The sequence below is a fragment of the Pecten maximus genome, chromosome 1, assembly GCF_902652985.1.
Source record: "Pecten maximus chromosome 1, xPecMax1.1, whole genome shotgun sequence".
NCBI lineage: Eukaryota > Metazoa > Mollusca > Bivalvia > Pectinida > Pectinidae > Pecten > Pecten maximus.
Genome location: NC_047015.1, coordinates 47,552,667 through 47,576,735, shown reverse-complemented (window position 1 = coordinate 47,576,735; position 24,069 = coordinate 47,552,667). Strand labels below are relative to the sequence as shown.

Sequence of the window (24,069 nt, the reverse complement as noted above, 5' to 3'; positions counted from 1 at the left end):
TGTGTTCATATGTACATTTCGATTCAGAAGGAAATTAGCGCGCCTCCATTTCCGGTTAGGTGATTTTGTGAGTTATGATTAAAAAACCAATCCTGAATAACTAAGATTATTTACTACTTATACAAAATCCCCCACATTTTTCAAATACCTCTTACTGCTTCTAAAACACTGATATGGGGGTTATTTACATTTTGACAAAAAAAAAACAAAAAAAAAAACAGAATACTTCTTTTAAAGCTGAGGCATATTTCAATGTCAAATTTACCTTTAAAATATAAGATTGTCTACAAGAATAAAAACAGATTCAGCTAATGATCACTTCGATAAATTGCTTGAGTCAAAATTATTATCGTAGATAACTATTTTTTTTGAAATATTCCGACCTGCAAATCGCACATTGAAGACATTTTACCACTATTGAATCAGAGACGTGCATACACGTCTCTGATTGAATATAGTATATAAAATATAATATACTATATATATAGACTTAATGAAAAAAAAACCATGTAAGGAAAACGGAGATAAATACAGCTAGATTGTTCTGTATCTGTCACATAACATTGGAAGGCCTGCTGCAATGCTTAAAAAGGGAGAATTCTCCCAACCTCTATAAAAATCACAACAAATAAAGATGACCTAGACTTTTAGTTACATTTTAGCCACTATTTACAGTCAACTGTTTCATCATATAGGAGTTTCGTACAAGGATGCATGGAGTGGTCAGTTTAAACGACCAGACACGCACCTCAGTTTCCTCCTGTCAATAAAATTTTCAGTCATTTGGCAGCCCAATCTAAATGATATATAGAAACTCAAAACAGTAAGTCTTCTTAGCTCATCGAACCAATTGTGACAGGTTTACAGTCGACTTTAGTATCGGTCGTATTGTAAATTAGGCAAACATGGAAAAATACACTTAGATATAAAAAAAAAACCATGTATATTTATATCTAACATATAAAATACAGAGGCCTGCTATTAAATATGAATCAAAATATAAGATGACAATCATTTTAGAAAGAAGCACATGACCAAACTAGACCAAACTAAAGCGTAACGAAAAAAGCATCTATATCCGGACTCTATATACACGCATACAGCCGAAGTACTAGAGCCCTGACCATATCTAGTTATACGTATGCCCTAAAAGATTCTCATACGACCATTTCGAAAACCCAAACCCCATACCCACCCTCGGGAGTATTTGAATACGCCCCCGTCGCACACTTTCTGCTCATTTCCTTACTTTCCACACGGATTACCTCCCTTGCCCCGCTCCCTGACTTATACAATAGTACTGTAAATATATCACGCATGCCTACCCCTCGTTTCCTATTTAATAAACTAATAAAATCACGAAAACATCCATAACAACAACTTTCCTATCTTTCCTCACTGCCCTGTCTTTCTTTGTTTTGTTTTCTTCGCCTAAATATCTTCGTCGCCATTTGTCTTTTAGCGACTGAATGACGGGTAAAAACGCCTACACCCCACAAGTCTACCTGTGCCGCTCGTCCGGCAAGCATTGACAGTGCCATGAATCATATTGATCTCTTTACGTATAAGTAAGAACGAGACTATTTATTTCGGATATTTGTCTAGAAGTTTCAAGTAGTTCACTTAAGATGATTCACGAGTAGATTTCTACATTGTATTACTTATGAAACTGGACATTTCCCATCGCAGATTTCTCCGGCCAAAGGTCACAGTAAACAGTGACTAACAGACTAATCCCATAGGTTGAGGTTTTTTCAACATGCATATCAGCCTATATATGGTATACTGGTGGGGTATCCCTTTGCGGGGGTGACAGTCACTTCGTAAGAGTGAATACGTCCATACCTTATAAACCAGACAAGCCATTCAAGTTCAAGGTCACCTAGTTGCGTTATCACTTCGGTAATCGGTCGTTACTCAATCTGTCAGATTCAAGAGAGGATGGGGTCATTTATGAATCATAAGTAATACGACCGGAAATTCTCCAAATCCGAAGGCTATTTGCCGTGTTTATCTAAAAAAAAGTTTTATTTTTATCTTTACATTTTTATCTTTAACTGATTAGGCTTAACACTAAACCGTCTTATACTAGCAAACACTTTTCCACAGGCTGTATCTGTGGTAAAAAAACACTTTTCCACAGGCTGTATCTGTGGTAAAAAAAAACACTTTTCCACAGGCTGTATCTGTGGTAAATACCGTCAAGTGGTAGGCAACATTAGCAGAAGTAGAGACTGACAGTTGCTATATATATGAATAACTAATTCTTCTTCTTCTGGTAGGTTTTCATAGGCGTATAACAATCCTCCACTCCTAATCCTTTCTTAGTTTCTCTTGGCGTCATGATCTTATAGGATTATAGTCTAGGCGATACTTCGAGAACGACTCCTCATACTCCTCCCGCCTCCTCCTCCCTCTCTCCTCCTCCTCTCCTTCCGTGATTCTTCTTTCTTCTTCTTATTTCTTCTTCTTCTTCTTCTTCTTCTTCTTCTTCTTCTTCAGCCATATTAGTATTATATGCTTCTCCTAAATACTGGAATTCGATTATGTTTTTAATGTTTTATAACATTTAGATCTAAAATTTAAATTTAAATTAAAAAAATATATATAATGATAAAACTTCACCCATACCCCCACATACACACAATGAACAATCGGCCACTATCCTAATGATGCTACACATTAGACAATGTATTGTATTGTTTACAGCCTATCGACAATTTGAGTCATTTAGGGCGAACACATCACCGACAGAGAGTGATTATGATTGGTTGTCAGTAAGAATAGACCATTGATGTTTATTTCAAGGCAATGCTAAAGGTGGCACACTTCACGCTATTACCACTCCTGAAAAGTTTTTTTTATTCCTTTAAATTTAAAGTGAAAATTCTATCATTCTCTGTCTCTCGAACTAATATAAATGATGATTTTTAGGAAGTTGCTATTTTTGCAGTCACACCGTTGGCTGAGCAGCATCTGTGATATACATTGTATATGGATAAATACCGCTAATTATGATATTGACATTCTCTGTTTTATCCATATCCGGCCATCATGTGCCATATCTGGCTATGGCGCGCGTCGGGTGGATATAGGTCTGTCCGAGACCTAACGATATGTGTAATATATTAAGATTATACTGTAGTATCTGAGATAAAATGCACGTTATCTTACGTATCAGATCACGTGTCTGGTTTTACCCGTCATGTTTGTCGACGTTGAGTCATAACTCCTATTGTTATAATGATCTATTGTGATAACTTGAGGATCGATTTCATATATTTGATATCCTCCCTATCATGAAGGTCAGAATTGGCCTTCTGGTCCTATTGGGGTCTCTAACTGTGTACGGACTCGGCGCACATTCCGAGGGAGGCCTTCATGTAAGTACTCTCTGTAGTTACCGGAAACTACAGCTTATTAACCGGAAGCTTACAATTGTTTATTGGTAACCAACCGGAAATTTAAAATTGTGTAGTCGACATAATTGATAACTTAACCAGGAAACAATGATCCCTGTCATTGTCTACAAATACTATCACCTACTTACTGTAATATTTCAAACATATATTTTGACGGATCTGTAAATGCTAATACAGGTCTTCAATGTCTGCATTAACACCTGAATGTCCGTCAAGACATACATAATTATATGTATGCCTGAAATATTACATTTAAAAACAGATGAACCGGGTTGTCCGCATAAACGAACGGACCCCTATGACTGAGTGTACTGCAGACATGTAACCCTGATTAACATCGATGTTACGGATTCATTAATAAAATGTCCACTATCGCTACCATAGGGAATGTCCGTGTCCGTGGCTCTCAACAAGAAAACGCATGCTAACCCTGTCTTGTCCGAACCGGTCAGTGGTCAGAGAATAAGGTATGGCTATGTATTGTTATACATACATAATTAAATTTTATTATATTTATTATATTAAACAGTATGCGAACATGACAAAATATCTTGTATATTTGTGTATTATCTCATATAACTCCTGATAATTTGCCATACTTTTTCTAAAACACAACAATTATAGTTTGTTTGAATCCACAGTTATTTTTCATTTGTTTGGAAGCATTCAAAGACTTTAATGCAGCTGATCTTCCTTATGATAACTTCATCAAGATGACAACATATCATATACACGTATATAAATACCCCCAAAACCAACCAAACAAACACTTACACATACATTTTTTGTACTTCAGTGTCTTGAAGACAGTCTACATTATGGAGTTGAAATAAGTTACCAAAAAATACGAGGTAACCACTTCATGCTTGTTTTGCTACATTGTATGTTTCAGACTTGGTAACTATGGCGACGGTCCAGGTGACTTAGGGCGAGGTGTACTTGAAGTGTACAGAGCGGGAAGATGGGGACTTGTTTGCGATGACAACTGGAGTTTACCTAACGCTCACGTGGCATGCAGGGAGCTAGGCTTCACGCTGTAAGTCGGGCAATGGAAACTTCATGTTCTATCAACAATATCCGTGTTGTTATTGTGTGACCCAGAGATGATATGAACATATCAGAATAATTAATATGCCCCCCCCCCCCCCCCCCCCCCCCCCCCCCCCACTGATAAAGATGTAAACGCTTTTTTGAAGCAGAGCTGTGTATCAACTATGAACACTACAATTATTGTATTTATTTTATTGTAAATATGTTTTTTCTATATATCATGTGAAAAGAGAGTATATTGATTTGAATTTTACACATGTGCTTAATTAAGTTATCAAAACCGTAAGCTAAACAAGAAGATATAATGATCTCCCCAACCCCATTAATATGATTATTATTATTAGCTTCCAAAAATAAGTTCAAAACACAATAAAGCTCAATTTACTCGTGATGGTGATGTTACTGAACACATGTTCCAACATCATACTCGACATTAAGATTTCTGAGAGAACGGTTTTTGATCAATGTTCAAAATGGCGGGAAATACGGAAACTTATTTGTTCTATAGAAAGCAAGAGCTGATACCTAATCTATTGTTTGTCTGTTTACAGTGGTGCTCGACGTGCTGTTGACACTAGTGACCACCCGATAGGGCCCTGGTCTGATGACTCGTTCGTACTGGACGATGTCAGTTGCCGTGGTAACGAGGGTTCTCTGTTGGAGTGTGGCTACACGTCACAACACAACTGTCACGTGTTCGAGGCAGTGTCCATCGTCTGCCAACCAAATCAAGGTAGGAAACTCGTGATAATTTGTCTTCCTCCACATCCATATTTTGATGTTGTTCCATCCTGATTTCAGTTTCCACTGTAACCTCCTATGTATCAACATTTTAGGAACTTAGCATCATAGACGAGTCCTGGAAAGACGAAAAAGCACAATTTAGTTCAATTTGGCCCGGCAATAACGGATTCCCTATTTATACTAAAAGGTGCTAAACTTGGATGTCGTTTGCACAGTTGCGCAGTTTTATTAAAGCAATACAATTTTGTTCGGATAATATTTAGACAAAAAAAACAAACAAAAAAGAAAAGAAATGACAAAATAAAAATTCATATCCTCTGCAGTACTCATTTATATTACATACCGGTAAAACATTTATGAAGCAAAATTGCCGATGGCTTTCGAACATAAAAGTTCTCTTCTCTTTTAAACTTGCATCACCTGTTTGTAACCTCTCCATAGAACAACAGACGATTGATTTTAATCTGTTACATTGAGTTAAGTCAACACTTATTTCGGTGTTAAGGACTCCTCTATTGGAAACAACCGAAAGATGGCAGCCAAATTGTCATCCTCGATACTTCATGGGTTACGTTCAATTTCGCTCTCAGCAACACTGGAATATGCCATTGCAAAATCAAAGCCTCAATTGCTGCCATCTTGTAGATAAACAGACTAGGTTCATCCTTTGATAAGGTTCGGACGAATCTCGGCGTCGCCATACCGTTCAATTGACATGTTTTAAAAAGAAATGCGTCAGCGAAGTCAGCTAAGGCATTGCCAATTTTCCCTGGCACCAACCAAATAGTATGTCGCTTTTCTTAGATTTTGCCTTGACCTTATCCAGGGGTGCAGAGATGGTAACCGTTGGACTATCGAGGATGCCCAATCTCTGGCGGTGTATTGACGACCCGTAGTAAATAAAGACTAACTGACCAAATATTCGGTTACAGGTTGTGGAGGAAGCTGGGTAGCTGGACCTACGGTATGCTACTTAATGAAAACTCATCCACGTGTCAGGGTATTCTCGGCTGACGAAATGTGCTATACACTTGGAGGCTATTTGGCGAATGTCGACAGCATTCTTGAGAACGATTTCCTGTCAACAACCCTGCAGACACTTTATCCTGGTAAATAAAAACCATGAGATCTATTTTCATAAAAACGAAAATGAAGTTTGAAATACGATACAATATACATGTATATGGAAAAATTCTCAACAACCGTTGTTAAACTAATTTACAGACTTGCATTATTTGCTGTACATAATTGAACCTTTGGATGATTTCCTGTAAACAAGATAATGTTATTTGTAATATTATATATATACTCTATAATGAATTCATATATAAATCTGTTAGTAACGCGTATGTCGTTTGAATAAACCCTGTTAATTGCTGGTTGATAAGCTCTGCAGTTGTAATGTAAACCCCCGAGGTTTGACACTTCCCTGTATACCACGTTTAAATTTAATTTGAATGATTAGTGGCACTGGCAATCGGGAACCTTCGGCATTTTCTCGTTTATGGAAATGCCAAAAGGTCACTATCGGTGACACCAATTCAGAATATACATTCAATATTTTATCTTGTTTTTAGTTTGTTTGTTTTTTTACATTTTTCTTACTTCCCTTCGGAATGTCTACAATTTTGACCCTTATCATCACTGAAGGCCACCTCAACACTACGGTAAATAACCACCATTCGTATCCATCACTAAACCCATATTCTATGTAATCATTTGTTTCCCATCATACATTGTATCGGAAATCCTCTGGCCTACATATGTCATTGTTGCTGCGATATCTGACAATACTGAATATCACTGAAATTATTTTTTTTCCTTTTTAATTTACAGACATGGTGATCCTTTATTAAAAAGTATGAGCCACACAATAATAACTGACTTTCTTACAGAAAGGAAAACTTGGATGATTGGAGGAAAGTACCAGTCCAATAAGTGGATATGGAAAACGTTGCAAAGAAAGAAAAAGAACGGTAGAAGGAAAACAGAAAAATGGAAGAAAAAACTAAGAAGAAAACAAAGAAGAAAAAAGATGCATAATAAACTCAATAGGAAACAAATCAGGAAAAAACGAGACAAAAACATATTAGAAGAAAAAGACATGGACCTAACAGTCTGGTTTCCGGGTGAGTGATGATTTAGCGGATGAGTGATGATTTATCGGGTGAGTGATGATTTATCGGACGAGTGATGATTTGGCGGATAAGTGATGGTTGGCGGATTAGTGATGATTGGGCGGATTAGTGATGGTTGGTGGATGAGTGATGATTGGGCGGATGAGTGATGGTTCGGGAATGAGTGATGATTGGGCGGATTAGTGATGATTGGGCGGATGAGTGATGGTTCGGGAATGAGTGATGATTGGGCGGATTAGTGATGATTGGGAAGATTAGTGATGATTGTGGGGGATGAGTGATGATTGGGCGGATTAGTGATGATTGGGCGGATTAGTGATGGTTGGTTGGATGAGTGATGATTGGGCGGATGAGTGATGATTGGGGGGATGAGTGATGATTTATCGGATGAGTGATGATTGGGCGGATTAGTGATGTTTGGGTGGATGAGTGATGATTGGGCGGATTAGTGATGATTTGGCGGATTAGTGATGATTGGGTGGATGAGTGATGATTGGGGATGAGTGATGATTGGGCGGATTAGTGATGGTTGGCGGATTAGTGATGATTGGGTGGATGAGTGATGATTGGGCGGATGAGTGATGGTTCGGGAATGAGTGATGATTGGGCGGATTAGTGATGATTGGGCGGATGAGTGATGGTTCGGGAATGAGTGATGATTGGGCGGATTAGTGATGATTGGGTGGATGAGTTATGGTTCGGGAATGAGTGATGATTGGGCGGATGAGTGATGATTGGCGGATGAGTGATGATTGGGCGGATTAGTGATGATTGGGAGGATTAGTGATGATTGTGGGGGATGAGTGATGATTGGGCGGATTAGTGATGATTGGGCGGATTAGTGATGGTTGGTTGGATGAGTGATGATTGGGCGGATGAATGATGATTGGGCGGATTAGTGATGTTTGGGTGGATGAGTGATGATTGGGCGGATTAGTGATGATTTGGCGGATTAGTGATGATTTATCGGATGAGTGATGATTGGGGGGGATGAGTGATGATTGGGGATGAGTGATGATTGGGCGGATGAGTGATGATTGGGGATGAATGATGATTGGGCAGATTAGTGATGTTTGGGTGGATGAGTGATGATTGGGCGGATGAGTGATGATTGGGCGGATTAATGATGATTGGGTGGATGAGTGATGATTGGGGATGAGTGATGATTGGGCGGATGCTTGATGATTGGGTGGATGAGTGATGATTGGGCGGATTAGTGATGATTGGGCGGATGATTGATGATTGGGTGGATGAGTGATGATTGGGCGGATTAGTGATGATTGGGCGGATGAGTGATGATTGGGCGGATGAGTGATGATTGGGCGGATTAGTGATGATTGGGTGGATCAGTGATGATTGGGCGGATTAGTGATGATTGGGGATGAGTGATGATTGGGCGGATTAGTGATGATTGGGCGGATTAGTGATGGTTGGCGGATTAGTGATGATTGAGCGGATAAGTGATGATTTGGGAATGAGTGACGATTGGGCGGATGAGTGATGATTGGGTGGATGAGTGATGATTGGGGATGAGTGATGATTGGGCGGATGCTTGATGATTGGGTGGATGAGTGATGATTGGGCGGATGATTGATGATTGGGCGGATGAGTGATGATTGGACGGATTAGTGATGATTGGGCGGATGAGTGATGATTGGGCGGATGAGTGATGATTGGGCGGATTAGTGATGGTTGGCGGATTAGTGATGATTGGGCGGATGAGTGATGGTTCGGGGATGAGTGATGATTGGGCGGATTAGTGATGATTGGGCGGATTAGTGATGATTGAGCGGATGAGTGATGGTTCGGGGATGAGTGATGATTGGGCGGATGATTGATGATTGGGCGGATGAGTGATGATTGGGCGGATTAGTGATGATTGGGCGGATGATTGGTGATTGGGCGGATGAGTGATGATTGGGCGGATTAGTGATGATTGGGCGGATGAGTGATGATTGGGCGGATTAGTGATGATTGGGCGGATTAGTGATGATTGGGCGGACGGATGAGTGATGATTGGCGGATTAGTGATGATTGGGCTGATTAGTGATGATTGGCGGATTAGTGATGATTGGGGATGAGTGATGATTGGGCGGATTAGTGATGTTTGGGTGGATGAGTGATGATTGGGCGGATGAGTGATGATTGGGCGGATTAATGATGATTGGGTGGATGAGTGATGATTGGGGATGAGTGATGATTGGGCGGATGCTTGATGATTGGGTGGATGAGTGATGATTGGGCGGATTAGTGATGATTGGGCGGATGATTGATGATTGGGTGGATGAGTGATGATTGGGCGGATTAGTGATGATTGGGCGGATGAGTGATGATTGGGCGGATGAGTGATGATTGGGCGGATTAGTGATGATTGGGCGGATTAGTGATGATTGGGCGGATGAGTGATGATTGGGCGGATGAGTGATGATTGGGCGGATGAGTGATGATTGGGCGGATTAGTGATGATTGGGCGGATTAGTGATGATTGGGCGGATTAGTGATGATTGGGCGGATTAGTGATGATTGGGCGGACGGATGAGTGATGATTGGCGGATTAGTGATGATTGGGCTGATTAGTGATTGGCGGATTAGTGATGGTTGGGCGGATGAGTGACGATTGGGTGGATGAGTGATGATTGGGCGGATTAGTGATGCTTGGCGGATAAGTGATGATAGGGCGGATTAGTGATGATTGGGGGATGAGTGACGATTTTGTGGATTAGTGATGATTGGCGGATTAGTGATGATTGGCGGATTAGTGATGATTGGGCGGATTAGTGATGATTGGGTGGATGATTGATGATTGGGTGGATGAGTGATGATTGGGCGGATTAGTGATGATTGGGCGGATTAGTGATGGTTGAACGGATGAGTGATGATTGGGAGGCGAATAAGATTTATTTGCTGGGTATTTAGTTTCTCGCTGTATTTAATTACAGCGGAAACAGCGAAATTAAGTCCCCGCGATTGTTATTAATGATGCAGTATTTAGATATACATGTATTTAAGAAGTGTACTAAATGTATGCACCAGTATCCCATATCTTCTTAATTAATTTCTCAATAAGTTATCTCCCTTTTCAGAGAACACAAGAAATTGTAGGATGCAAAAACCTTTAATTAAGTTTCATTGTATTTACCATCTGTTAGGGCAAATTCACTCTGGACTTCGAATTCATAGTCTATAACCCGTTACATGGTATTCATAGTCTATTACTTGTTACATTATATTCATTGTCTATTACTTGTTACATGGTATTCATAGTCTATTACTTGTTACATGGTATCCATTGTCTATTACTTGTTACATTATATTCATTGTCTATTACTTGTTACATGGTATTCATAGTCTATTACTTGTTACATGATATTCATAGTCTATTACTTGTTACATGATATTCATAGTCTATTACTTGTTACATGATATTCATAGTCTATTACTTGTTACATGATATTCATAGCATATAACTTGTTACATGGTATTCATAGTCTATTACTTGTTACATGGTATTCATAGTCTATTACTTGTTACATCGTACTGAGAAACTCAAGCTGGTTTTTTTGTCTATAAATTGCTGTTATTTCAAACATGTTTTATTGCTTGTAAACTTAGAATGTTAATTTGTTGCTCTCATTAAAACAAAGATGTACGGTTTTCAACTCAAAATGATATTTTTGTTTCAAGTGATGTCTTAATAATGACAGATGTTCGATCTTGCTTACCTTTATTCCGTGTTGTTTAGGATGGATGCCCTCCCTCGTTAATCGGGAGCCCTCCTCGACTCCAGGACATGAATGTGTAGCCTTGTCCAGACAATACACTCTTCCTAATGGGTCCGTGGAGAACGTCTCATACTACTACTGGAAGGCAGTGGAATGCATCAACGCGGAAGGCTTGCTGAGCTTTATATGTGAAAAACCCCGGCAATACACCTCTGGCGGAACCAACCAGGGTAAGAGATCAACAAATCACTACACAATACAAGTAATCACATATCAATAAAATGTCAAGTGTTCTGATACTGTTCTTAATAACAGAAGATTAAGTTAACTGAACCCCGTAATATGACGTTTTTGTTAGCTTAGTTCCAAAAGGGCTGTAAATAATATCTATTGGCGATCCTGTGTAATCCAACAATCGTTGTGTATCTGCTATCTGGTATTCAGACTATTTGATTTAATGATAAACTTCATGGTGTACATGTATGTATTATATTAATTTTAATGCTAGTAATAATATTAAATAGGTCGTAACAGACAAATTCCTAATTCTACAAATGGTCTTCCACTCAAAGCGACCTCTTATTGCGAGTCCAACAAACAAGAACATTTCGAATCCTTCTTTTCCCATGCTAAACTGACTTCTCAATAGGTTAAACTAGAATTATCGCCGAGTACGTTAATGAATTGTCTTTGTTACAATAAGAATGTTATACGGATACCGGCGAGGAATACAGAGGCAATGTACACGTCACAAAGGACGGGCTACCTTGTCAAAATTGGACCTTGTCTAGGACCACAAATCTGGACACCAACTCTGACAGGGTAAGATTTGATATAGAACGACAAATCCTAAAGTTTCGAAAAAGAAAATGGGGCGTGGGAGGATGTTAATTTTAAACAAACTCCTTTTGAATATAAAGTTTAATTTTGACGTATGAAATTCACTTATTCCTATATTCAGAAGCATTATTTAAATTGATATTGGAGACGATGATGACGTGTGGTGAAGTGAAACTGATATGTTGTTATGCTTTTGTAGGGACTTGGTAACCACAACTTGTGTAGAAACCCAGATGGTGACGTCAGTCCTTGGTGCTGGACGAACGTCACCACAGAAGAATTTGCATATTGTGCCATACCACAATGTCATATAAGAAATTCGTCTAAATCACGTGAGACTACCTTGCTTTATCTTTCCCTATTATTTTTTGAGTTGTGACGAATTTCATGTTTACGGATTCTTCACATGCTTCATATGGTTGCTGAGTGTACAACAGGCGTACTAACATGTAGGTAATTTGACATTAAAAGTATAACCAGCGTAGTTACATGTAGGCAATTTGATATTAATAGTATAACCAGCGTAGTTACATGTAGGTAATTTGATATTAAAAGTATAACCAGCGTAGTTACATGTAGGTAATTTGTCATTAAAAGTATAACCAGCGTAGTTACATGTAGGCAATTTGTCATTAAAAGTATAACCAGCGTAGTTACATGTAGGCAATTTGATATTAAAAGTATAACCAGCGTAGTTACATGTAGGCAATTTGTCATTAAAAGTATAACCAGCGTAGTTACATGTAGGCAATTTGATATTAATAGTATAACCAGCGTAGTTACATGTAGGCAATTTGACATTAATAGTATAACCAGCGTAGTTACATGTAGGCAATTTGATATTAAAAGTATAACCAGCGTAGTTACATGTAGGCAATTTGTCATTAAAAGTATAACCAGCGTAGTTACATGTAGGCAATTTGACATTTATAGTATAACCAGCGTAGTTACATGTAGGCAATTTGACATTAAAAGTATAACCAGCGTAGTTACATGTAGGGAAATTGACATTAAAAGTATAACCAGCGTAGTTACATGTAGGCAATTTGACATTAATAGTGTAACCAGCGTATCTACATGTAGGTAATTTGATATTAATACTTAGTAGTACCACAGGCGTAGTTACTTGTTGGCAATTTGACATTAATAGTATAAAAGGCATAGTTACATGTTGACAATTTGATATTAATGATATAACAGGCGTAGTTACTTGAAGGCAATTTGACATTATTGTTTAGGCGTAGTTAGGCGAGTTTACATGTTTAGTGCTTGTTGAGAAGAAGCTGTTTACGGCGTAGTTTAAAAAGTGGTATTGTTGATTATTTCCGGCGTAGTTTAGCAAAATGGTATTTTTGAGTATTTCCGGCGTAGTGAAGAAACAACATTGAAATAGCTGTATTTTAGAACAAAGAGATAACAGAATAGCTACACATTTTAACATCATTTGACTTAGTGCGTAAATGATTTTGAATGTGTGTGATTATACTATTTGTCTTCTAACTGTATTCTTTGATCTAAAGACCATAATGAGTTATTTTTCTTTCAGGACAAGTGGTACAGGAGTGTCCAAAAGGCCAGTTCTACTGTCATAAGAGCTCACAAGGGAGGTAATATTGAAGTAACCACCTCCTCCTATTTTGAATTTTTGTTGACGCCATTTGTTGATATTATTTCATATTTAGTGTTTATACCGTGGTTATACTGACATTATTTGTTGACATTGCATATTTTGATTTTACCCTGGCAAATGTTGACGTCACGTGTGACATTATATATTTTGTTTGTACCCTGGAAAATGTTGACGTCGTGTGTTGACATTGATATATATTTTGTGTTTTTACCGCGGTTAACATTGACATTTATATTATATATTTTGTTTTTACCGTGGTTAATATTGACATCATGTATTGACATTATTATATATATATCGTGTGTCTGTACCGTGGTAAATGTTGACGTCATGTGTTGACGCTATTGTATGTATTTGTACCGTGGTAAGATTTTGAACTCTAGTGCTGAACTTATTTAAGCTAATTTTTTATTATTCTTTGCTGATCTTGGCGCTTCATTGACCCAGTGGTGAAGCTATATTGTGCTTTTGTGTACTGACACCGTCCAAATGAGTTGCATTAATGTTTTGTCGGTCGGTTTTTTTGTGTTATTATAAAAGTCCATTGTCATATTTTTTTTCTTTTTCAATTTTCGACATTCTTACTTGGCTTATATTATCAACGCTGTCATTAGAGTAACAATATATAAGATTAAATATGGTAACGTGTGGTGGATAGGAATAACAATGGGTAGTACTTTTTGAGTACCATTGAGAGTAAACAGATATAAGTTATTTTCTCCAGGTGCATAGCGTCCATGTACCAGTGTGATGGAGAGACCGACTGTGAACATTCGGAGGACGAAACTGGATGTGGTATTTATTCATTTCTTAATGTTTTAATACTATAGGTACATGCAAACGTCTTTAGTGCATTATCTCTTAAAATTCGGTAGGTTTTATTATTTTAATTCAATTACTCTCAATAAATATGATGTGTTATTTTCACATTTCTCTATGTATCATTAACTACTATTTCTAACTGGGAGTAATTGCTGTGTAGAACGTCTTTGTGATCTATTAACATTTTACACTCGTTTGCAGTCCGCAGTTTACCATATATATCATTGTTTAACTATTACAGACTATATTTTACCGAGGTTTACAAAGAGTGAAAATATGTTATCAAAGGCCACTGTCCGGAAAACATTTGGTACCATACCTATCGAACTTGTGAGTAAAGCCATGCGTATTTTGTTACGTGTTCCTTTAAAGTATTATTCTTAAATTTGATATTAACTTAAGCCTTGAAATTATCATTATTCTTTGCATGGTGAATGTCGTCGATGAAGCAGAAGACGCTTATCCTCCCAAAACACAGGATCTTATTCTCCGTTCTTTTTTTAAGGGTCTTCATGCATTTATATATTTTCGTATTTGCTCTCGTTTTATCGAGTTAAAACTACGGTTTTGTTTTAATGTGGATATTTCTTATTTTTCGGTAATCTAAATTATTGAAGTTTAGCTTCTTATTTCTTAATTGTTTTGCTAGTTTGCTTGCTACCTTAATTTCTTGCCATTATATGGTTGCTAAAAGTCGCCCATGTGAAAGCCTTCAAGTGTCCTGTGAATGTTGATATCACTATTTCGATTATTGTTATGGTGTCACTTTAATGACCACATGTTGAATACCAAATTCATTAGTCATTAAAACAGTTTCAAATATATTTAATTCCATGTAGCTATGTGATATATGTTTTTACATCGGTTAATATGGGTATTTATTAAAACTTAGATTATGATGTTATAACTTTCCTTCTGTATCCGTCGCAAAGTTTTGGTTAATAAATATCCACAATCACCTCAGTGAAAGAAATAAATATATAATATACCAACAATAAACATAGTAGGTACGATTTTCTCCGAAATTTTCTACTTATCATTTATCAAAATTATTGAACTTGTATCTGATACTACAAGGCAGTTCATCGTTGTAATAGTAAATATTGTTTTTTTACAGTGTGCTAAACTTTGTTACGAAGAAAAGAAATTCACGTGTAAATCATTTTCTTATCGAAAAACGTGGAAATACTGCTACCTATCGCCAGAAGAAGATCCTGTCGACAGCCGGTCATCTAGTGCTGACTACGACATGTACGTGCTGAAAACAACATGAACATGCATATGACGTCATCGGAGTTAAATCAACAAAATAATCTTCGGTTATTTTAAAATATTGAAATTTCTGGTGAAATAGATGTACAAAAGATACACAGGTGATTCACGACTTTTAACATAAATTAACCATAGAATAAATATTTAGACCTGCTTTGTTCGTCAGTGATGGCAGGGACCCAAGTGTGTGGAATTCCAGAAGCAAAAAAGAAAAGAAAAAATAATGGACCTTAAACAATTATATCGGCCTGGCCATATGACACACACTCAGTTATTACGTCATGTCACGATATATTGAAGTACAGCCGTTTTATTTCTCCTTTGTGTATTCTAAATTTATTGTACAGTATGTATTTATTTATTATAGATGCATTAAAGTACATATATATATACATATTCCTCACAAATTACCATATTAATCTCTAATTGAGATAATAAATACAAATATATCACAACTATCCACATCAATCTTTTACTGTGGTATAATATTCACAAGATTCCTATAAATACTTTATTTTTTCGTTATGCGCCATACATGATCTGTTCAGAATATTCAAAATTATCCATTAAAATATCTCTTTATGTCGTTTGATGTGACAAGCATCCTGGAATCTTTCTGTGAATCCCGAATTATAATTTTGGTATTCTTCAAACACAAATGTTCACAATAATTCATAAGATTCATAATCATACTTTTTTATGTTCATCATACATATTCTTAATATATATTGTATATTTACAGACATCTATATCATATTTATAGCTTTGTGTTCATCCTACTTAATCTTTGAACCAGCCATTCACATTAATCACTAACTATGAATTTATGTTACATATATTGATACTAATTCCAAATTGAGGCTTGATGGTTATCCGTTCACATACCAGTAAAGATAAAAATACTTAATTATCTTAATGATATTTTGATTCAGTTACCACTTATACATATATATAACATATACGAGCTACAAACATTTTCACATCTTTCATCTTTGTCTACACACAGGAAAATGGTGTTCTGTAATGAAAATAATTATATAGCAGCAATAAAATCATATTTTCATTAATATATGATTAAAAAAATCATACAACGTCGGATTCCTATGGTTTGTATAACAATTTATACATACTTGTGGATACATCAAGTTTGGGTTACTGTTTTCCACGTAATATTATATCTGAATTGTTGAATACGTGAACATTTGGCTTGCCTTTATAAAACATAAACAGATACCTATATTTGTTTCATTATATGTTAAAGCGACTATTCGGGGAAACAAACTTAGTCTAGATGCATTATCTGGTCTTCCAAAAGTTCTATCACAGCAATGCGATGGTCAAGTTCTGCTTGCATTGTCCAGTTTTGACCACTTTAATTCGGGAAAAGACCTGTCCTAATATAACATATATCTATTTTTATAAGTCACGTGGTATTTCGAAAACGAGGCAGTGAGAAAACATCAACAGAAACACGTGAATTTTTAGAGATGTCCGATTCATCAAGCAGTCAAAGCAGTAACACGGTACGTAAATACTTAATGAACATGTCATATATGATGCATGTGTGGGATTTATACCTAAAGATTGTTTTCATATGACTTAAAACATGCAATAACAACAATAAAAACTGAAATCGGTGTGAATCGGCATCCGATGCAGAGATGGGGCCCAATGTGGGGTAATCTAATTTATGTCATCGTCACCGGTGATATCGCGATCAATTCATTTACGCTAAATCAATAGTTGTGTAGGCATATATATATATATATATATATATATATATTAGAAAAGCAATCAAGACATAGTGTTATTGATTTAACAGGATATGAGTAGATGAGGTGAATGCTTACAGTAATTTAAACAATCAAATATCATATGCATGTAGACCTACAGTACATGTATTTCTCGACAGAAGTGAAGCTTCGGGAAACGTTTCAATTACAAATATGTTATACATGTATACATGCACATAACGGCTATTGACAAAGCCTCTTAGCTCCACGAGCTCTCTGTTTAGGACGGAGTTTCCAATTTTGGACAGCTCAATTTACTATTATCAATTAATAAAGCTAATCTATTTGTATATTTAAAGATCTATTGATTCTTTATGAAAAAAACCCCTCAAAATATGCCATTTTATATTGTTATTTTATTTGTCTCTATATGTTGAATACATTTCAATTATGTTTAATTTTGAATAATGAGTTCCCCCATGGAAAGTTGTAATAGTTTGCATAGTACTGCTGTATGTATAACATTATTTAAATTTTGCACTTGAAGAATTCTTTTGATACCAAAGTCTTACCCCCATCATTACCATGTAAAGGAATGCTGCTGTCATTGATCACCAAACATAATCAATATACCAAATGGAGCATACGTATATACAAAATGTAGCTATAGACTAATCATACATTGTACTTTCATACCAGGCTTATGTGATCTTGTTAACTGAAGTGTATGAGAATACCTACTTTTGGTTGCTGAACATGCAAGTTTCTTTAGTTTTCTATTGTTACACATATATACATGAATTAGTATGTACATGTATACAAATATATGTACAAGTATATTGATATTTTGTCTTCGATATTCATAGCAATATAAAATTCATCAGTGAACTTTTCTGTTGCATTGCATTGTAAACTTTTTCCTTCAGTTTTGCTCTTACAATAATTTCTTGCTTTCTCATCAGATAGATTATGAATATGCACAAGTCCATACATCCCCAAGGAGGGGGAGGGGATCAAGGAGGAGGGGAGGAACCTGTGGATGGCCAAGGGGTCGAGGAAGGGGTCTCGGGGCAGACAGCAGTCCAAGGATGGAGAGAGGGCGAGGTAGAGGAAGGGGGCCAAGGGGTGCACGTGGTACAGTTGCTATGCTGCAGCAGGAGGATCGGGCCAGGGTATTGACATTGCAACAGCAAAGGAGAAGGGATCTACATGAACCTTGCGCTCCTATCATACAAAGCTAATAATCATATTTTTGTAATATTAGTAGTGTGTCTTTTTGTATGCCACTTTACTGATTTATGAATGTTATCCACAATTTACTTCATCATTCAAATTATTTTGACTAGTTGATAATCAATTACAAAGTACCGTATTAGTTCTTTTCATATCTTTTTTATTTTGATATTTCTTTGGCATGTACACAGACAAAAAGAACAGTAGACAATTTACCAAAGCATTCAGGAGACAATTTATACTATTTCTCACTGAAAATGTTAAATTTTACCAAAAATGCACAGACCCTCTCACACATCAAACATACTTCCCATATGTGTATGAACACCTAAGTTTTGGCCGAACAACCTCAACAAGTGAATGGTATGGTTATAAGACCTGTTTCTCTAAGTTGGTATTTACATTACACATGGGGGTATTTAATTTTAGATCACAGAATATTGAAAAAATATGCACTCCATTTTTTGTAATGCAACTAGACACTTGATTAGCACATTTATCAGAATGAACCATCTATGAACACAGTGTTATTATAAGTTAATAACAGCTACACACAGTGTTAGTACACACGTGCACCTCAAACACATTCTCACAAGTGAACACTTCGTATACACACTGATAATTGAACACTTCCTACGAACTGATAGTGAACACTTCCTACACACACTGATAGTGAACACTTCCTACACACACTGATAAGTGAACACTTCCTACACACACTGATAAGTGAACAATTCCTACACACACTGATAATTGAACAATTCCTACACACACTGATAATTGAACACTTTCTACACACACTGATAGTGAACACTTCCTACACACACTGATAGTGAACACTTCCTACACACACTGATAAGTGAACACTTCCTACAAACTGATAGTGAACAATTCCTACACACACTGATAATTGAACACTTCCTACACACACTGATAAGTGAACACTTCCTACACACACTGATAGTGAACACTTCCTATACACACTGATTAGTGAACACTTCCTGCAAACTGATAAGTGAACACTTCCTATACACAATGTTGAAAGAACACCTGCACATACTGTCAAGTGAACACTCTCAAACACACACTAGTACTGAAATGTAAACACCTGCAATACACCATTAAGTGAACACCTACCTCCTACATGCTCTGAAATTGAACACCACATTTACACCATACTTACTTCCACAAACAATTATCACAAAACGCATACATACCTTAAATAAAACCTTAGTAGAAAAATTTGGGATGAAATTTGAGGGAAAAAGTTATATAAGTGCATTATAATTTATCAACTCCAAAACCAAAAATAAGGAAAAACAGTTATTGTTATACATTAGAATACTACAGTACACCCACCCACATGGATTTGTTCTATAATAATTGTTTTATGTGTTAGGATATAATCAGAAGGATGGACCTAAAGCCACTGATAAATTTAGTTCTTCAGCTAGTGTATCGTCAGCCAGGCCTAGTTTTTGACCTTTGCGAAAATGCAGGTGAACCAGAGGATCCACAAGATCCAGAGGATCCAGGACTAGTACCAAATGCTGCTCCTCCAATTCATTTCAACTGTACTGCACATCCAACATATCTGCACTGGACAATGATATTTGCACCACATGCTTTTCTTTGACAAGTTGTGGGTATTTGAACTGACGTGAGTTACAACAAGGCACTTTGGAAGCATATTGATTTCCTTTCTTCAACACTATCCTTTTGAGTGTCTGTTTCCACAATGTCTCCTTCATCCTCTGTAAGCTCATCATCAACATCAACCTCTTCCATTTCTATGGGATCTTCAGCCATTGGCAAGTGTTCAGGTTGATGTGTCTGAGGTATACTGGAAAGTAAAAGACAATGTACAATGTAATTCATTTAAACAAGAGGCCCAATGAACCTGTATCGCTCACTTGGCTATACAGCAACTTTGAAGTTATCTCGGTTATTTCTGAAGATACTATGAAGATTACCGCTTTATCAAAATCACAGTAGGCTAGGATTATCAATATCAATTAACTTCCAGCATACAACTAGGTTTCAGAGTTTCTGCTAGTGAGAAACCATTATATTTTAAGATTAAGCCTATTTAACCCAAATTACATAGAATGAATGTCATTCATTTTGAACAAACTTGGTAGCCTTTTACACCAGCATGCTACAGGCCTAATATCAAGTCCCTGTGCCTCTTGGTCATTGAGTAAAAGTTGTTTTAAGTAAAACGTGGACACCGGATGGCCAGACAGAAAGACAGCAGGACAGACGTCGGATGCCGCACCAGTACTCCTCCACAGCAGCATATTACAGTTTTAATTATATGTTTCTTGGTTATTGACAAAAATGTCCTTTTAGTTTACAATTGAGGATGTTAGACCTTTGTGACCTTGAATGACATTGACAGCAAGGTCATCCATTTACAGACTGTGTGCAGGATGACAGGTGACAGAACATAATGTCCTGCAGGGAAATTGGGCGTACCGATACCTCTTTACTATATACAAGTAAATGTATTATTATAGCAACAAGAAGTCAAGAACACACCATAAAAAATAACACAACATACTTACTCAATAAATGAGGTGTCATCCTCTTTAGCCTTCTGTTGGTAATGGGAAAGCAAGCTGACATTAATGTTACTCTCGGAGTCTGATTGTAATGCTTCCACACAAGATAAATCAGACGAGTGTGATGACTGAGCTCTGAAATATTAAAATTATGAAAAATTACACAATTCTTTTAAAAACAAATAGATATGCCCGAAATGGTGTATTATTTATTCATGACATGCAGTAGCAGAGCATGTTTATAATTACAGAATATAAATTTAGTATGTTTGACTGCTCACCCTACCAAACAGTATGGTGCTGGGTCTAACAGTTAAAATATGTAAAATATGTTGTAAAAAACAAAATAGTAAAAACATTTATGGAATTACAATGTCATTTATGTGTGACCTGCTACAGTTTACTTCAACACGGAGATACATCAATGTATATTTTGAGGGGTTATAAATCCAACATAGTTAGATCCAAGAACTTACTCTATATCTGAGACATCGGAGGTCTATCTATAGCTATAGGTTCTTTATGGGCATGTGTAGGCGTAGATGTTACTGGTGTAGGGGTGCACACATGTGATGGCGGTCCGGGCGGCGGGCATAGAAGTTCCAGCTGGTGTGGGGATGTCTTCACCTGCATGAACTTTTTGTGTCACTGAAGTGCACTTGAAAAATATAAAAATAATTTTGTACTGCATGCTAAGTTATAATGATAATCTTTTCCCACAAATCGTAATTGTTACCACATTACAAAGAATGGAACAGAACAGCACTTGTATTTGAAGCCATACACCAATATTATTTGCAAACATCTGAAACATATAGGCCTATATGCCTACATGTAATATGATAGTTGTCAGGAAAATCCCACTGAACTTTACACATATACCATTTTGTATTTAATAAAGAAAACAGTAAGCTTGATAGGTCTGAAATTAATCATCAGTCGTACATCAATTTATAATTTTTCATAATTAAAATAATAGTGGTATAAATATAGCCTATAGCTGTGATATGCGAACAATAAAAAAGCCGTATAAATTACCCCTTACGGGGCCCCATAAAACGGAGGTGGAATGTGTCTATCTCTTCATTCTACACATCATTTACATTTATGTTGCTTGAAACTAATAACCATTACACGCAAGCAACATACTTTATGCATTGTTTGTCAACAAAATTAAGGACATTTACGAGTTACATTCTGATAACGATATAAAATGTGCGGCAATAGAATAGAACTGACCCTACGCAGGCTACGGGCCGGGCTTACCACTTATCCAGAAGAATCCGTGCTGCATGCTCGTTTGTAGAGAAACTATTTTCTTCATTGAATGTCTTCCAACTAGTGTGTTGTTTCCCCAGTCATATAACCGGGTTGTCCTGTGACCATTTCTGTTTACGTCGCTTTGTTGCCGAACTCGTTTCAATTCTAGGCCGACATCTCTTGGCTTCGGAAGCCATGTTTCTGCCGATATATGTTTACGTTCTACTAACCTAGATTCTTGCGCATGCGCCCAAAGCGGGAAATTTGCATTTTATCTCGTCATTCGACAGTGAGAGGATTCCCCAGAAAATTATTATTTTTTAATTCTAGGGGTTATATATCGCCAAAACTTCAATAAGAATTTTTCATAAGAGAGTATTTTCTTTATGGATTTGCCGTTTTTTCAACTTTGACCTATTTCTTCCCCGAATAGTCGCTTTAAAATGTTTTATTGCGCTCTAAAACCACACAGAGCAATAATATATAGGATAGACTTCTGGTTACTAAAGACCTTGTCCTTGTACTATATTTCATTTTCCGCGGAGGGCTTAGACCCCCTTGAACCCCCTATCAGGGCGTTGCCCTGGACCCGCTGGGCGGCCCCTCAGACCCCTCGTAAAAAAAAAAAAAAAAAATCGGCTCGCGCCTACGGCGCTCCCATTAATACTAAATTACTGGACCCCCCGCCCTTTCGAAAATCCTGGCCGGGCCTGGTGATTCATGTTTTGCCATAAATAATATATCCTGATTTGCGTAAATAGCTTATTTTGTACTACATAAATTATCTAAATTATCATGGGATTTTGAAATGATAATTATTGGCTAATGTTGCGGAGATGGCATACGATTTGTTAAGTGCAAACGTAAAATTTAAGGTTAAAAAAAAAATTTGCCCCCCCCCCCCACTTTTTGACGACTTCCTACGCCACTGTTAATGGAACCCATGTGATTCTTTTTTAATCATGAATAGATCGATGACTTATGACAATACCTAGCTCCTACCGATTTCAGTCAAATAAAGCATCTCTGTTAGATACAGGATTAAATTTTAATTTTGTCGTTGGTACCTGCTTACGGGTGCTTATTTACTTATTTATTTATTTATTTATTTATTTATGATTTTATTGATTTATGTATTTATTTTCTCTTGTTTGAACATCTTACGTTTCCAAGTTATAAATCAATAAAAAGATGGTTGTTAGAAATGGGTTTCCCGTGTGTAACGTGGAAAACAATTTTCAGTATAAATACTCGAGAAACCTTCTTAGTAAGTTGATACAGAGAGACACATACGTGTACTACTTACATCCTTTTGTTACTTCTCAATGCCAGGACGTCTTGATGCTGAACATGTATCAAAGACTTCCATGTTACATAGATGAGACAATAGCAGCTTTAGTGACTTATCCAAGATTGATCTATATAATTATGGTGGGTGTCGTCTATGAAGCAGAAAACGCTTATTACTCCGGAACGCCTGGTGTTATCCTCCTTGTTCCTTTTGCATGGTCCCATGCAATGTAGATTTTTTTGTTCATATTTTGCACTTTTTTTTATCGATTTTTAGTTAGAATATGTTTGTCCGCGTTTTATCGATTTTGAGCTTTTTATTATGTCGGTGTTTCTGTTGTTTATTGAT

The 24,069-nt window shown here is 36.8% G+C and overlaps 1 protein-coding gene and 1 long non-coding RNA gene across 2 annotated transcripts; one reads left to right on the top strand and one right to left on the bottom strand.

Annotated features, from left to right (window-relative positions):
• Positions 1-3,184: 3,184 nt before the first annotated feature.
• On the top strand, positions 3,185-16,870 carry LOC117336145. The gene is made up of 13 exons (XM_033896533.1): positions 3,185-3,383; positions 3,807-3,889; positions 4,315-4,458; positions 5,024-5,205; positions 6,149-6,325; positions 7,112-7,345; positions 11,097-11,306; positions 11,780-11,898; positions 12,116-12,248; positions 13,463-13,523; positions 14,271-14,341; positions 14,610-14,698; positions 15,486-16,870. Exons 1-13 carry the CDS (start codon positions 3,300-3,302, stop codon positions 15,639-15,641), a joined length of 1,743 nt encoding a protein of 580 aa, XP_033752424.1. The 5' UTR covers positions 3,185-3,299; the 3' UTR covers positions 15,642-16,870.
• Positions 16,871-19,624: 2,754 nt separating this feature from the next.
• On the bottom strand, positions 19,625-22,859 carry LOC117336139. The gene is made up of 4 exons (XR_004534540.1): positions 22,437-22,859; positions 21,647-21,828; positions 21,174-21,305; positions 19,625-20,449 (listed from the first exon to the last, which is right to left on the bottom strand). It is a non-coding gene; the product is annotated as an uncharacterized LOC117336139 (long non-coding RNA).
• Positions 22,860-24,069: the final 1,210 nt, after the last annotated feature.

What these genes read in the sequence shown, in the direction of transcription:
- LOC117336145 (XM_033896533.1), top strand. Translation starts at nt 3,300, where the DNA reads ATGAAGGTCAGAATTGGCCTTCTGGTCCTATTGGGGTCTCTAACTGTG. An exon ending in GTCAGTGGTCAGAGAATAAG is followed by an intron (nt 3,890 to 4,314) that starts GTATGGCTATGT and finishes TGTATGTTTCAG; the next exon opens with ACTTGGTAACTATGGCGACG. An exon ending in GTACCATACCTATCGAACTT is followed by an intron (nt 14,699 to 15,485) that starts GTGAGTAAAGCC and finishes GTTTTTTTACAG; the next exon opens with TGTGCTAAACTTTGTTACGA.